The sequence below is a fragment of the Anabrus simplex genome, chromosome 3 (assembly GCF_040414725.1).
Source record: "Anabrus simplex isolate iqAnaSimp1 chromosome 3, ASM4041472v1, whole genome shotgun sequence".
NCBI lineage: Eukaryota > Metazoa > Arthropoda > Insecta > Orthoptera > Tettigoniidae > Anabrus > Anabrus simplex.
This window is the reverse complement of record NC_090267.1, coordinates 225,783,174-225,800,056: the sequence shown is the minus strand read 5'-3', so window position 1 is coordinate 225,800,056 and position 16,883 is coordinate 225,783,174. Positions and strand designations below refer to the sequence as shown.

General features: G+C 38.9%; 1 protein-coding gene across 2 annotated transcripts in view; it reads right to left on the bottom strand.

Moving 5' to 3' along the window:
- Positions 1 to 16,883, bottom strand: part of LOC136866167 (chromobox protein homolog 1) — a 92,171-nt gene that overhangs the window by 35,599 nt on the left and 39,689 nt on the right. Inside the window, exon 4 of one of the 2 annotated variants that reach the window (XM_067142893.2) lies at positions 5,049 to 5,232. In XM_067142893.2, coding sequence (XP_066998994.1) covers positions 5,049 to 5,232 — 184 coding nt within the window. The remainder of the gene's footprint in view (positions 1 to 5,048; positions 5,233 to 16,883) is intronic. The other variant, XM_067142894.2, reaches the window with a different exon arrangement.

Here is a 16,883-nt window from a genome sequence, read left to right as displayed (position 1 = left end):
TATAATGTCCAATAACGGACCATTTATATTGGTAATATAATACCAGACTAGTCCCATCCCATGTTCTCAAGGCTAATGTCAGTGAACGGAGTGTTTTTCTTCCAGGAGTGGCCTAAGGCGTGATAGAACGACGAATTTCAAACCTTCGGTGCCCTCAGGACAGATTTCAACCCTCACGAATTCCTAACATGTTTTGCCTCAATAGTTCCTGAAGGACAACCAGGCTAGGATAATCTCACTATCTCAACTCAAACCACCATAATCCTACACCACTATGGAACATGTCATCTCCAAAATTATTGAACTTGCTTTTTTGTTCAAGTGTCAGCAGCCCTGAAGATTGTTTCCTGGGTGGTTTCTGTTTTCACAGCAGGCAATGCTGGGGTTGTGCCTTAACCCTTTCCCAGGGAATATCTTTGACTCACTGTCGGGCGAAACCTAGGGTAATAATTTGCTTGTCAGGTATAGTTGTGGAGTACCTTCACTAAATAATTTATTCTGTAAAAACCACTTAAGATATCAGTTTCAAATTTTGTAACAACGGAAAATACACTATAGTTATTCTAAAATGATACAATGAGATAACCTAATTACACGCAACACCCCCCCCCCCGTTCAGAATGATACATCAGGAAGCATCCAATATTGTGCATAATGTTAAATTGCTTGTTCTTGAAGTCAAAATTACTGGACATGATGGGGCTCTTATTTTCTTGATAATGCAGAGAACGCCGGAATTCACCCTAAATCTCCCAATTTATTTCATTTTCGGGATCAGTCGGATGAAGATATTTAGATAGCAAATCATGCTTCCTCTCGGACATACAAACTATAAACAATTTTTGACTGCATGGGACTAGGAGATAAATTGACATTAGTTGGAATAGGCTATTATGTAATTAAGTAGAGGCTCAAAGTCCGAAACAGAATTAACTGAAGAATTAAAACTGATAATTATGTTTTTACAAGTAGGCCTAATATTTTAAATGGAGACGGTACCTGAATGAACATTTCCTGTTCTGAGCCATATTTCGATTTCTCTCAGATCCATATCCTGTCCCAAATGCTTCCCATACCATTTTTATTATCATACCTACAACTTCAAACTCACTACCGTTGCATTTGTCAACATATTGATCTCATTTGTAACAAATATCCTCCACATTCAACTCGTTATGAGCAGCCATCTTGCTGCAATGTGTTTGCATTCAGTCAGCTGTCTGTTCTATCTAAGAAAACGTATAAAAGAACACTTTATTATAGGATTCCGCGCATGCCAGTGGGATCTAGGAAGCGCAGGGAATTCACTGGTTCCAAAATGTTACAGTAGAACCTCGATAATTCGAAATTGGTTAATTCAAAATCCCGCCTAATTCGAAGAAGCTCTCGTTCCCGGAAACATGAGATACAGTTTTGCATGTTATTTCAATCGTTTAATTCGAAATATGGATAATTCGTAATTCGAAGTACAATGTCGGCCCCATTACCGAAATTCAGACTTTTAATACGAAACTGCCGTTACATTTTAAAACAATAGGATGTTACAGAGTAATTTCAACTCAAAATTTATCCGCTCCGCGTCATAATAGAACGCGCGTTCCGGAACATGGAGGGGTAGCTTTCAGTACTTATACTCACTTTGGTGGGTCAACAGTGCGCTTCATGATTGCTAAGTTGAATGAAATCGGAATTCTTGTTTGTTCAACCTTTTAAGGAACGCCGTAATATCACGCAACATGCAGTGTGCGGGAAAACAGAATCCGCGAACATTGGCGATGCCGACAGGTGACGAAAAAACGTGGCAAATATAATAAATTCGTAGGCACCGAACAATATTGACATGCCGGTGAAACTGCATTGCTTTATTTTAATGCGAGCCCAAACGGTCTTATTGTTTTAAAGGAGAAATTGCCAGCCTGGAAATCGTACAGTGTGAGGGATGGGGGTCATAGTAGTGCGTTGCCATGCACATGGAAGCGAGATACTTTATTCCCCCGTCATAGGAAACTTCGATAAGACACGATGTTTTAAGAGCGTCCGGCACTTTCCATGCCAGTACAAAGCATCTATAATAAAAATGCAAACAGTAAAGAAATCCAAAAAATGATGCATTTGCACAGGGGAACCGGCATAATTTATCCTCGTCTTTGAATTGTGCGATTTTTTTCTTTCGTTGCGTGAGGTTATGTTTGTCAGTGATTTATCCAAGTGCATTATTTGAACATTGTAAATGCACCTTGTTGGATACATTTCGGAAATAGTTTTTTCCATAGCATTTGAAAGGTTTAAACTGTGAATCGAGGTGATTGCATGTATTAATGGGTCTTAGAATACTTCGTGACGCGGCAAGTGTTTACATTTCTGAAGTACGAGAGAAGTGCCATGGCGGGAAATCGTACAAGGATAGAGTCATAGGAAAGTTCGATTTTAAGGGCATCGGGTACTTTCTGTGTAAATACAAGGCATCTAAAATGCATACAGTATAGTGATCCAATTAATAAAGCACTTGCACATGGGAGCGAGCATAGATTTCTCCTCGTCTTTGAATCGTGCTTTTTTTTCTTCTTTCTTTCGTTGCGTGAGGTTATGTTTACCAGTGAGATATCCGAGTATATTATTTGAATACTGTAAATGCACCTTCTTGGATACATTTTGGAAATAGTTCTTTTTTCACGGCATTTGAAAGGTATAAACTGTGAATCAAGGTTAAATGCATGCTGTAACGGGCCTTAGAATATTTTGTAACGCGGCAAGGGTTGGTACTTCTGAATTGCGAATTGGCGGTTAATTCGAAATCACGTAATTCGAAGTCCGATTTTTGAGTCCCAACGACTTCGAATTAACGAGGTTTTTACTGTATATGTTTATCAGACAGATGGCAGAGGAAGTCGGTTTGAAAGTCGAGTACGCTTTACTACGCAACCCGCGGGAGACAATTTGCGACTCCAGTACGCTTTACTACGCAATCCGCAGGAAAGAGTTAATCAAGACATGGTCGCTTACCACGCCCAGCCCTTTCCTATTGCATTCATAGTCACTATTACACCTTATCTGTGTCGGTGCAACAGGGGCTCAATGAAATATTGTTTAATAGCATCCAGCTCCAAATGCTGAGAAGCTTCATGCCTTATTAAGGGCCTGTACTACGACAGCCAGATAAAAGTGCGGTAAAAATTTATTTGCCAGTTTGGACATTTATCTGGAAGTTCGGTTGAAACCGCGTACTACGACTTTCGTTTATGTGCAATCTGGGAAAATATTCTCGAGTATAGCTATGCCGAAGTTGGAGAGGCTGTTAACGCTCTTATCTGGGACTTAGCTCTCATCGGGGACGCTACCGTAAAGAATCAAGATGGCTACTCATGAAGATTAATCTACATCTGCATGATGCTGTGCGAAATTAAGTTGTTACAATGTAATTTATGTATATATTTATGAAGTATGTCATGCTTCCTGTCCAGCTATCACAGAATTCTAAAAGATTTCCCAAGCTAGAAAGTTGTTGCTACTGAGTATATCAGTAGTACACACGCTGCTCATCGCAACCTTCATGGGTAGCCGTGGTCGTTAGGGCAGCAAAGTTTGCTGATAAGCATTTTTTCGTGGGTTCGAGTCCCAATAGTTTAACATTTTTTTACCTTGTAAATTGTAGCCGGTTGGGTACTAGAGGCGATAGCACACATTTCCTAATCATTAAAATGCGTGTCAAAAAGTGTGGGTTCTATTCCAAATCTATCCGCGACGCACATATGGAGTAAAGGTATACGACGTTGTTCATGGCGATTCGTCCGTCGAATGAGGATGTTAAGGAGGTTATATTTCTTTTACTTCATAACAACTTGCTACAAAAGTATTTACGCTAAAGTGAGATAAATGCTTGCCAGTTACTATTCCCACGTTGTATTGAAAAGAAAGAAACTAACTACCGGTACTTATTCAATGAGCAAACAATTTTTGAATTAATAATAAAATTAATGATCCCACGCTGCATCAATGGCATTAATTGCGAATATAAACTTTACTTTCGACGTAACGCGCAGCCTCGTAAATAGTACTAGACAAAAAAGATACATAACCTGAATCTTAACTTTTGCGTCCAGGTTACATTTATTTTCTATAACAGTTTCAGTTTCGTTATACAGTTAATTAATTTTAACATTTCTTCGTATGTGTATATTTCAGTCCTAATTCTGTTTTTGACCTGGACTTCCACATTATAGCTTAATAAAAGTCTGATATTGGACTATAGTAATACAATTTCAAAAGGAATAGAGCTAAACAAGCGAAAACACAAGGGAACACGTGTACCACCGCGCTAAATTTCACTATATTTTCAGTAACCTTATTACCAACCCAATAAAAATGTTACTACATCTTCCGCATTACAATACCGTAGTTAAAATCCGTTGGTAGTACGCAAGAAAATATTTAACTTCTAGTTTGCAAAACTGCAGCCTACGTATCTGGCTGTTTATCTGACAGTCGTAGTACAGGCCCTTAATGTTGTAAGCCCCACCTAATTCAACAGAGAGACACGGCCTTGGATTGAGGTGGTTTGCAACTTAAGTAATTAAAGATGATTCAGCTTCTATCGCCCAGTAACGTTCAAACCACGCCATTTCTCCATACCTGTGTTGCCAATGAATATCCATATATTTAATAAGAAAAAAATTAAATACATCAGAAAGGTTAAAACCGCATCAGCTAGAAACGGAGTTATAAGAAGATATGTTTACATGCTGCCTAGTTTCCACAATATAAAATTCCCACTTGCTATAACTGAATACATGTGGCCCCAACTTACTGTTCATACAAGTTTAACTGTACACTCATCAATTATCACATCAAAGTTACATTTATGTAATAAATGACATCAGTTTAGAATTTGATTCTAAGAGCACAAAATATACATATGATTTCACAAATCGGACATAATTAACCTTATGCAAAACTAATTGAATTCAACAACCATAAACAATAAAATTCTTTTTTTTCTCCACCAATTAAAAAAAATCCTGCCAAGAACACTACTGAAGTACTGTGCTTACCTCAACATGTTTCTTTTTTGAAGCAGGTTTCTTATCATCTGGTGCATTTCCAGGTTTTCTTTTCCTTTCTTCCTTCTTGGCTGCTTCTCTCTTTTTTCTGTTGTCTTCATATTCAGAGATCAAATCTGGGCAATCAAGATTCTCCTCTGGTTCCCAAGTATTGTCTTCACTACGTTTACGAGAACAGTAAGGAATAAAAACAACCACTGACATAAATCTTACTGCAAAAATTTCAACCACATTTCTTTAAAAAAAAAAAAAAAACAAGTTACAAGAAGGAATACCAGAGTATATCATTTAAACAAACATGAAACAAATGAAAAAAATATCATACCTGTGAGAGGTATTTTACTTTATTAAGACAGTGTAAATATACTATTCAAACTTTATTTGCAAAATTCATATTATACAAACTACTGCAGTGGAACCTCAATTGAATGGCTAAATGCAGAAAGGGAACATTCCACTTTTTCACGAAACTCCTTTTTAACCAGAAATGCTTTGGACCTAGCCGCTTCGTTCTCTACAGAAAGGGAATCTCTTCCATAAGTAGACATGTATGAAATAAGCATGAGGAATATGCAATTTGATGCAGAAAGGGAACATGTCCTGTACATTTTTCCTTTCCGCAGAGAACAGTTTTGTACGATTGGTAGACCTGTCATATCTACAGCAGCTTCTAATAAAACAAAAGTTTTATTTGATTTATGGAAAACGGCTACTTCAAGATGATGGCATGTGTAGCTCTCCAGACAGAAAGAGAAAGAAAGGTGTAATGAAAGGTGTAGGGTGAAGGGCGAGTCTTACGTGAACTGGGCAGGCGAAAATGTTCCTGGAAGAAAGAAATATATTGGATGTGGGTATGTATAGCCTAAAAGTGTTTCTTCATATTATTCCAAGTCCTGTGGTTGTTGGAAATATTGCCATCGTATGTAAAAGCTGACTCCTAAGTTACTGAACTCTTTCAACAGATGTCGATGCGGCTGTTTGGTTGATGTTACGGACGAAGAATGCTGCAAATCATGGAAACATTCAATGGAATGAACACAAAAGACGAGCAGGATATACATACACCTACAACAACTCATAGAAAGGGAAGAAGCAAGACGGAAACGTTCTAGGGAAGATACTAATATAAAAAAACAAAGATCTCTGTTGCGAAGTATCACGTGCTTTGTGAATCGTGCCGTGTTCGAGTTTGCAAAACTGGATTTCAGCGAGCTCATGGCGTAACACCTAAGAGGGTTTATCGTTTGCTGACACTTCTAAAACAGTACGTGGTTAATCATCAAGTGCAAATGCTATTTCTGGAAATGTGTGCCTACAAATTCATGTGATATAGATATTGATTCCCATAGGTAACCTAAAATATTTGTCCTGAATGAGTAAATTTATAATACCAATATAATGGTCCGTTATTGGACATTATAAATTTTAGGTTCCCTATGGGAATCAACATCTATATCATATGATGGCCAGGCAGGCATCTATTTTTGGAAATGAGACATAGCTCCCATAGTGCATTGGCACTGCTGGTGGCTTCAAATAGCCTATGCAGTGGCCTCCACGGTATGCACTAGCCTTGCGTCTTGGGTGGTGTGCTAAGTCCCAACTGATGAGCCTAACTTAGCACACGAGGGCGAAACGCAGGCAACCAAGAATGAGTTAGCTGGAAAATTTATAATGTCCAATAACGGACCATTATATTGGTATTATACAAATTCATGCTCATATATCGTCTTTTCCCACCGAGTCTTCACATTACCCGGGAACAGAAATAAAATATTTAGATGCAAGATTATCTATGAAGGAGATGTATAAAATGTTTATGGTACTGTATCCTGATTCTAAGGTAAAGTACCAATTTTACTGGAAGTATTTTAAACATAACTTTTCTTTGCAGTTTGGCAGACCTGAAAAGGATACCTGCAGTACTTGTGAAGAATTCCCTCGTAAAATCAAGAGTACGTTTCTGTGTGATAGTGCCAAAGGGTTGCTGCTGCAGAATTGTTGATACACAAGCTCAGACGCCAGAAATTCTATCGTGCATTAAAAGAAATGACTGCAAGATGTGAACACTGGGAAAGTGTGCTTGGTCTGTGTTTCGATTACAAGGCAACTGTTTCATTGCCACATATTCCTGTGCAAGACATATACTATTACAGGCAGTTAAGTGTGAATACGTTTGGCATACATAATTTGAGAACGCACAATATGAAATGTCATGTGTATCATGAAGGGGTAGCAAAAAAATTACCAGTTTCTTGAAAGACTACAATGACACTGAAGTAAGCCCAAGCATATCAGAACTTCACTTGTTCACTGATAACTGTCCTGGACAAAATAAAAACAATATTTTAGTGAGATTCTTGATGCGTTTAGCTGAAACATGCCAGTTCAGGGTAATAAAATAGTACTTTCCCCAGAGGGGCCACTCATTTCTGCTGCCCTGTGACAGGGACTTCAGTCTCATTAAGAAAGTACTTCGTAAGGCAGACAGAATATACACAGTTAAGCAATACTGTGAACTCGTACATTGAGCATCTATCAAGAAGAAAAAGTTCAATGTTTTCGAAGTTAATCAAGACAGTATTATTAACTGGAACGCATGGTCGCCATGTCTGTTTAAGAAAACTTGTTACTCAGATTTTTCAATGGGAAATAATGTTCCAAGTCAGAACATGTGATGACTAGCGATTTCATTGGTGGCTTAATAAGCCGTACTTTCAAACTTAGGAATACTGCTTGCGGGAAAATTGAACTGCCGACAGAAAAAGCCTACTCCGGGAAACTGCCCCTCCTGAAGCAGAAGATCTACGGAAATGTGAACTGTACATTCCAGACACATACAACATTTTCTGGAGAGAGTTGTTTGATTGACCAACAGACTAGTATACCATCATACACCATGATGTCATGACAGTGACATACAGGAGCACACTTCCCTAACCTCCAGTGTAAGTAATGGCATATAACATTTCTTAAATGTATCATAATCTGAAATAAAGTGTATTTTATGCATAATTACATGATCACATAACCTTAATCTTTGCTTTTTTTTTTTTTTTTTTACTCCCTGGCCAATATAATTAAATATACTTATTAATGTGATATCGTTAAGTGCAGAAAGGGAACATGTCCCAAAACTTCTACTGATAATTCTGAGTATGTTTGTTAAGACGGATGATTAAAAATCCATGTAAAATCATTCCGACAATATGCCTTTAATCTCCCATTAGCACAAAGATAATACTAAGTACCGTATGGACGTAATATTGTTTTTAGTCATTTCCCTAGAATTTGTCAAACTGGACATGTTCCCTTTCTGCATTTAGCCATTCAATTATCTATTCCCAAACACTTTCCTAGATTATTTGTCCAAATTACGTGATCCCACAAGTATCCTAATTAAAACGTATTAAAAATCCCACAAATTCCTTGAAGAAAAGATTCTCATGTCAACCATCCTGAAATTTCAGTCCATCAATGCTAAATCCTCAATCAAGTATTTTTCAAGAAACAGTGTCTCACAAAAGGACGAGTACAACATATCTATGGATCTTCACGTTAAAGTCCCATCATTGCGGTAATTAGAGCAAGCACTGGGAAAGTGATCAGCAGTGAACTTGTTTACCCATTAATACACATAGAATTTTCTTCCATCCAAATGATTTGAAATTCAAATAAATAGTTACTTGTGTGATAAATTTATAGTATTAGATATGGTAAGCAACAAAGCAATGTTCAGTGTAAGAGGCTAACATGCTTCATGCAATTAAATTTTGTGCACTTGCCAAGCAATCAATGATCCATTTGCTTGTACCCAATATCTGCCTGACTTTGCTTTCTTCCTTTGGATGTTAGAGAGATCATTACAGCCTATCTCTGGATCCCACAAGCAGTGAAGCAACAATTCTGTGTAAAGCGTATAGGCTTCCCTCTAATTCAGTGGCCAAAATATGGCTCCATACATTCATCAAACAAGTATGAGCTGGAAAAACATCAACCAACGTCTGAAAACATTAGATTCAAATGTTTAAATAGGTGTCTCACCTCTCATTGTTCAAGTTGATGGTTGTATTTTCGTTGAGGTGCAAGGAACTATGTAAAGTTTCAAAGTTGTTTTGAATCATAGCCCTAGCAACTAAATTGTTATGACAAGTCTCGCCTTGTTTCCCAATACATCCACACGATACCATAGCCGTTCATGGGTTAGTGGAGTGAGATGAGTTCGACATCGAGTTTAGTGAGTCTGATAGTTCTGAAGACGTTTGTAAGGACAGTTCAGGAGAAGAAAGTGACTGCTCAAGATATTTTGTGAGCAAGACTAAAAATCTAGTACAGTAGAATTCCATTAGTCCGGCATGTAACAGTCCGGAACGTCCGATGGTCCGGCACCATTCCAGAATTTTTAATGTTATTTTTTTACGTTGTTGACACTTAAAGGGCACAGCTCGGTTTGAAACCACTACGTGTGTCCACTACGCATCTGCTATTATTAGACACAATCGGCATTGTTGGCTGTCACCACACACAGGCTCAATTCATTGTTTTGATTGCGAGCACTTTTCGCCACAGTATTTTTCTTGCGATCTAGGATCCGTATTACACTAGTACAGTAGTGTAGTGAACATACATATCAAAGTGCCTTGTGGAAGTTTTCTCGGTATTTAAGCAGTGACAATGTTTTCGAAACCTTCTTCAAGTTCCAAATCAGGAGAGAAACGTAAGCATGTAAGTCTGACCATCAACAAGAAACTGGAAATCATCAAACGCCTGGAGAAATGTGAGAATAGAAATACATATCATCAGAAATAACTTTAATGCCAAGTGACAACGATCTCGACAACAAAAAAAATTCGAGAGTTTTTCAAGTCATAGTAAAATATTGTACAGTACATGTATGTAAATTGAATGTGTTGAATGAAAATTTGGAGCTGGCCTAATTTTGAGCTAACGTTATTAAACTAATGATTCTGCTGATTACCATTTTACTGCAAAATGCCGTGCTACAGCTGTTTTCGCTATACGCCTTAATCTATATCGTAGTAAGAGGTATTGCCCGATAGTCCAGCATTTTCGGTAATCCGGCACCGGGCTGGTCCCGAACATGCTGGACTATCAGACTTCTACTGTATCTAATATTTTAGAAACATCCCATTGATTTCATCACTCTTCTGTTTAAAATTGGCAGTTTACAGATTGTATGCGAACTATGTGGTTTTGTGCTTTTTAAATAAATGTTACCCTTAATTTATGGGAGATCACTTCACATACAAAAAAAATTCCTAAAATAGTAGAAGTATCGACTTCATTCTAGATGTGTATATTTAAAATATTCGCTCAATCACTTGTTGAAATTTGAATTATTTATATGATTTAGAAATACATCATAATGCACGATGGGTACTATCCTTTAAATATTTTTGTAGGATGGCTCGTTCATTATGAGAAAAGGATACAGAGCTGATCTGGAAGGCGGATATATTCCTGAAGATGGATTGGATGACGATTAGACATTGGATTTGTATCCAAATGCATATTTTGTTTGCCGATATGTAGACCTCCAAAACAACAAAGAAGTGCATTTGAAAGTAAAATTGGACAAATTATTGAGTTTAATAGTGCCTGGGGCACATATAACAGTACATATACAGTGGAACCTCGATTATCCGTTCCCGGAAAATACGTTTTCCCGGAATATGCGTTCAAATTACGCGGTCCCGCGAGCATCGTAATTAAATCACGTTGTAAAAGTCCCGCATTATCCGTTCCTCGAAGAAACGATTTCCCGGATCAACCGTCCAGAAATTCCAGTCCCATCAATGCTAAATCCTCTATCAATCGTTTTTTAATAAACTGTATCTCACGAAAGGACAGCTATGGAATATTTATGGATCACTGCGATAATTAAAGCAAGTAGGGCCTACTGTACCGGTACTGGAAAAGCAGTCGGCGGTGAACTTGCATAAGGGACCATCTTAGCATCGCATTCGGGTGGTATTGTTTAGAGAATCTCGGAAAATCATAAAGCAGAGAGTGGCCACAACAATTGCAAGGAGACACGGCGCATTTCGACAGCTCTGCTTGAAGACAGAACGAGTTTCGTCAAACGTTCGCACTTATAAAACGTCCATATTATGTCCAGGGTTAGATGTTTATATTTTGTCATTTTTTCGATCGTACTGCCGAAGAGGTTTTCGGCACTTTGCTCAGGGCACTGCAGAGTAACTGGGCTTTCAGGCAGGAATCGAAACTGCTCCTTCTTAACACAAATTCAGTATTTTTGATATTATCGTACATAATTATGTTAGCGAGACCAAAACGGACGTTGCACCTTACATTTTAAAAAAAGAAAGCCATGGGAGGTCTTGGGATTGCCTATTACTGTTTAGATTCTAATGTAAGACTGGGAATTTTACGTTTTCGTGTTAAAATACCAAAAACCGCAGTCGTTTTATTTGCGCACGTTACATTTTAAATGGTTGGTATCATTTCAAACTCGTACTGACATGAGCAGTGAGCGCGCTTTCCAGATGACCTTAAGGTCACGAATAACCGTAATTTCTGAAGTTTTGATATTTCTTTTATCTTTCCAATTTGATTGGATTTGTGACGCGCATAATTGAATTTAATGCATTCGAGAACTTTCAAGAATCGATACATACATTCGAAACCATGTTTTCGAGTTCAACATAACCTTTAAAAGTCGATGTAGGCCTAATTTGCGCGGTACGAGATTTCCAGAAACTGACTACGAACAGTATACCGGAGACCAAATTACAATGAAAGATTAAGAAATGAACGGATTTCGCCATCATTTTGGGTGCTTTTGTATCTAATGTGCTTTATTTTATTAGATGAGAGAATTAAAAACTACTTTTGGTCGATTGTCGTTTGGCTTGGCGTTGTTAGATTTATCGAAGAGTTTGGCTAGCGTAATCAAAGTTGCTGAACTGAAAGACGTTTTCACGGGAAAATGACGAAGATTCTCCTGTAAAATTGAATATAAGGTATCGAGATTTTGAACTCGCGTACCGGTAATTAATGCACTTTCGTGGTCTAACATGCCCGCCTCACATCCAGAGGGCCCCGGTTCAATTGCGACCAGGTCAGGCAATTTTACCTGGATGTAAGTCTGGTTCCAGGTCCACTCAGCCTATGTGATTACCTTTAATTGTGGAGCTATCTAATGGTGAGATGGCGACCCCGATCTACAAAGGCAGGAATATCGGCCGAGAGGATTCGTCGCACTGACCATGCGCACCTCGTAATCTGCAGGCCTTCGGGCTGAGCAGCGGTCGCTTGGCAGAAAGTCCCACTGGGGCTGTAGTTTGGTTTGGTTTAGGAGTTTTTGTAAGATTATAATTATACATATTTCATCTTTGTGATGTTTAGCCAAATTGTTGATGGTTTTCATTCATTCCCGGATTTTCCGTTTTCCCGTATTGTACGTTTTATTTTCATGGTCCCTCGGAAAACGGAGAATCGAGGTTTCACTGTACATACATGTGAGATTAGTGCATGCATTTAAAATTTTGTACTTATTGTGCATGTTTTTGAGTTATATTATGGATATTTTAACATGTTTTACAAGCACTCTTCAACAAAATGTAAAGTAATTAAAGCCGTAAACTGTTTTGCCGATGAAACGGTTCAAAGGGAACTGGCATGTATCACGACACTTCCAAATCATACTGTAATCTTTCAAGACGCTAAAAACACGCGAGTTGCATCTTGGTAATTCGCTGGAGATTATGGATAAAAGTGAAGCACAAACTAGAGGCTATCACAGGAAACCTCTGATCCTGTCTGCGAACAAAATACTGTGATATCCTTAAACAAAGTTCTGGCTACGCCATCATGATAGCCAGGGGTAGAAGAAAATAGAAATAATTCAGCAGCCAGCACATTTTTCGCAAATATACATTATGAACACCACAGGCTAGACTAGGATCAAGCTACGTATTATTTTTGAAATGTGGCCTTAAGTTGTATAGTCCCAGTTCATATAAGAATGGAAATTTATATTTTAAGAGATACTAACCCAAATAACCACCAGTCACCTTCAAGGTCAGCGTCTTTTAAAATTACACTACATGTGCCTGTTTGATTTCCCACCAGTAACATTCAAATTGCTTTACAATGCAAACAAACCTTCGAAATCAGTATAGTGTTCTTTTTTTTTTTTTTTTCAGTATGATAAGATGCCATGAACAATGCATTCATATGCTGTAACATATTAGCATTCATTTTCTTGACGCACCTCGCTTAAAGTACACATTCAGGATTTTTCATGAAACTTTCAGCCTCCTACCGGCCCCCCGGTGTAGTGGTAGCGTGCCTGCCTCTTACCTGGAGGCCCCGGATTCGATTCCCGGCCAGGTTAGGGATGTTGACGTGGATCTGAGGGCTGGTTCGAGGTCCACTCAGCCTACACGATTACAATTGAGGAGCTATCTGACGGTGAGATGGCGGCCCCGGCAAGAAAGCTAATGATAACGGCCGAGAGGATTCGTCGTGCTGACCGCACGACACCTCATAATCTGCAGGCCTCCGGGCTGAGCAGCGATCACTTGGTAGGTCAAGGCCCTTTGGGGCTGTTACGCCATTTTTTCAGCCTCCTGACACTTCGAGTGAGGATAGGATATTTCGTATGTTTTAAACGTTTCCAGTTTAAATGGTCCTGAAAATTCGGATACACCTTTAGAATGTTTATCGGCAATACTACGAAAGTTACTGCATAAATTACACTTCGCAATTCCTTCTTCATAGCACAGCCACCGTATTCATTCAAGCTACGATTCTCTGCATTGTGTATCATTCTCATACTTCTCTGAATCAGTAACATTCAGCTTGCGTAACAATGTAAGCAAACCTTCAAAATCAGTGTAGGGTCTGTTATTTTTTGCAATATGATAAGTTGCCATGTACAATGCATTCATACGCTGTGACATTAGCATTCATTTTCTTTACACACTTCGCTGAATGTGCTGAAATTTCCGTTTGCCTGAAAATTGAAATTTCGACGTATTTTTGATTTCACGCTGGTCATTGTCGTCCTGAACTCTACAGTCGGCACTTCCATAAAGTATTTTCTCACATTCACTCCCTTCTGTATCACTGTGTTACATTTACGGGCCCTACTTACGAAGAAATCTGAAAGAGTACACCGTTTGTTACTCGTATCAGTCAATTCGTGCGGTGGTGTTAGTTTCATTTTGGCAGTTTTCTCAAGTATAGCACAGAAACGTAAAATGGCTTCCGAGTTCACGGGCTTCGATGTCTGATGCTACGTTGCCAATTTTCCATAAACGCACAGGAATAAAAACAACCATATTTATAAAGTACAAACTGTTCAATACCAAAATGCTGTAATTAAATTAAAAGTATAAATAGTGTTCGGTGAAAATGCAAGAATTGATAAACACGTCATTCCGTAGGTTCTAAATGCAAAGAATGAATTCCACGGGAATTTATCAGCACTGCTTTGGAGGCAATGGTTGAGGAACGGTTAAGCATGGGAAGGATGGTGGTAATGTAGTGTTTATGGAATTATTTAACGTAGTAGTTCTCCGCATTTCTCCACAACTCTGGTCTGATCTTTGTACTCGGCTACCGATAGCTGATCATCTGTAATAGAACTTGTGTTACAATATGTCCACATGAAAGGATACTTGTTTGGCGGGTTACAACGATATCTCTCATAACCGCTAGGCAGCTCCCGCGCAGAACTGAAACGTCCAGTTCCAAGCTTAGCCTACAAGGAATACAAGGCCTGCCCAATAGCCACTCATAGCTGTCCGCCCTGTGGATGCTATATTTGCCGCTGGAGGCGCTGCAATTCAACCTCTCATGAACACCTCGGTTGGCAGTATTTCTACACGTTGTATGCTTACTGGTAACATCGTATTGCTAAAATACGTCAATTATATTAAAATAGTGTACGTTGCGTACCGCTTTGTAAATAAGGCTCCAGAAATAAAGTTCCTGGAACTAGTTACCGTGAATTCCCTTGCCAAGAGCCAACTAGGGAATTATGGATTAAAGCGATAAGCAGACAAAGTATGGTACAGTTAATACGCAGACCATGTGACGGCAAAAGTTAGGTTACTTATTATTGATCCTGTTCTGATGATAAAAATATTATCTTCGATATAAATCTTCTGGCCCGAGAGACGGTGCCACCGTCTAGGAAGCCCGCCTCCCTCTTCAGGGGAGGAATGAACATATTTAGTAGTTACATGGTCCGTCAACATTAGCACGTTATTTTGGAAGGTATAAGCAACGGCAGACTCCTTGGGTGTCATGGCCATCGTATTTGCCACAAATAATGAAGTAGGTACCGCAGAACTTGAAGGCTCTCTCATACTTTAATTATTTCCGTGGTATACTCTACATGAAACTCACATTGAGAATTGCCGGTGTCGAAACTGTGATTTGAACCTTGGAATATTTGAAGAGTGCAGCTGCCCATTCCTATCACAGAGCGTGTTAATGTGCTCGTCTATGCAGGAGGAAGAGAAGGATAGTTGTGGAACGTAAAGTGACATAATATATAAGTAGTTCCTTTTTACCCTTCAGTTTTTCGTGAAAAATAACCAGAAAAGGAATAAATGGTCTCCTATAAGCTTCAAAACGGTTTTCTTCTTATTTTTCGGGACAAATTAAATAAAATGTATCTTTTCCAACTTTTGCAACCGTTAGTTAGTGAACAAATCGCACACGCGGATGAACCGGCAGCAACGAATCCTGAGTTAGCAAGAAATTTTCACACACAGCTGGAAAGCATCGAAAAGGAAGCCGAAAGAGCACCGTGCGCTTCTGTGTCGAGTGCTGCAATGGCATATACAGTGAAACCTCGATTCTCCGTTTTTCGAAGGACCATGAAAATAAAACGTACAATACGGGAAAACGGAAAATCCGGGAATGAATGAAAACCATCAACAATTTGGCTAAACATCACAAAAATGAAATATGTATAATTATAATCTTACAAAACTCCTAAACCAAACCAAACTACAGCCCCAGTGGGACTTTGCCTGCCAAGCGACCGCTGCCCAGCCCGAAGGACTCCAGATTACGAGGTGCGCATGGACAGTGCGACGAATCCTCTCGGCCAATATTCCTGGCTCTGTAGATTGGGGTCGCCATCTCACCATTGAATAGCTCCACAATTAAAGGTAATCACGAAGGCTGAGTGGACCTGGAACCAGACTTATATCCAGGTAAAATTGTCTGACCTGGTCGCAATCGAACCCGGGCGGGCATGTTAGACCACGAAACCGCATTAATTAAAGGTACGCGAGTTCAAAATCTCGATACTTTATATTCAGTTTTACAGGGGAATCTTCGTCAGTTTCCCGTGAAGACTTCTTTCAGTTCAGCGACTTTGATTGCGCTAGCCAAACTCTTTGAAAAATCTAATAATGCCAAGCCAAACGACAATCGACCACAAGTAGTTTTTAATTCTCTCATCTAATAAAATAAAGCGCATTAGATACGAAAGCACCCAAAATGATGGCGAAATCCGTTCATTTCTTAATCTTTCATTGTAATTTGGTCTCAGGTGTACTGTTCGTAGTCAGTTTCTGGAAATCTATCACGCAAATTAGGCCTACGTCGACTTTTAAAGGTTATGTTGAACTCGAAAACATGGTTTCGAATGTAAGTATCGATTCTTAAAAAAGTTCTTGAATGCATTATATTCAATTCCGCGCGTCACAAATCCAATCAAATTGGAAAGATAAAAGAAATATCAAAACTTCAGAAATTACGGTTATTCGTGACCTTGAGGTCATCTGGGAAGCGCGCTCGCTGCACATGTCAGTACGA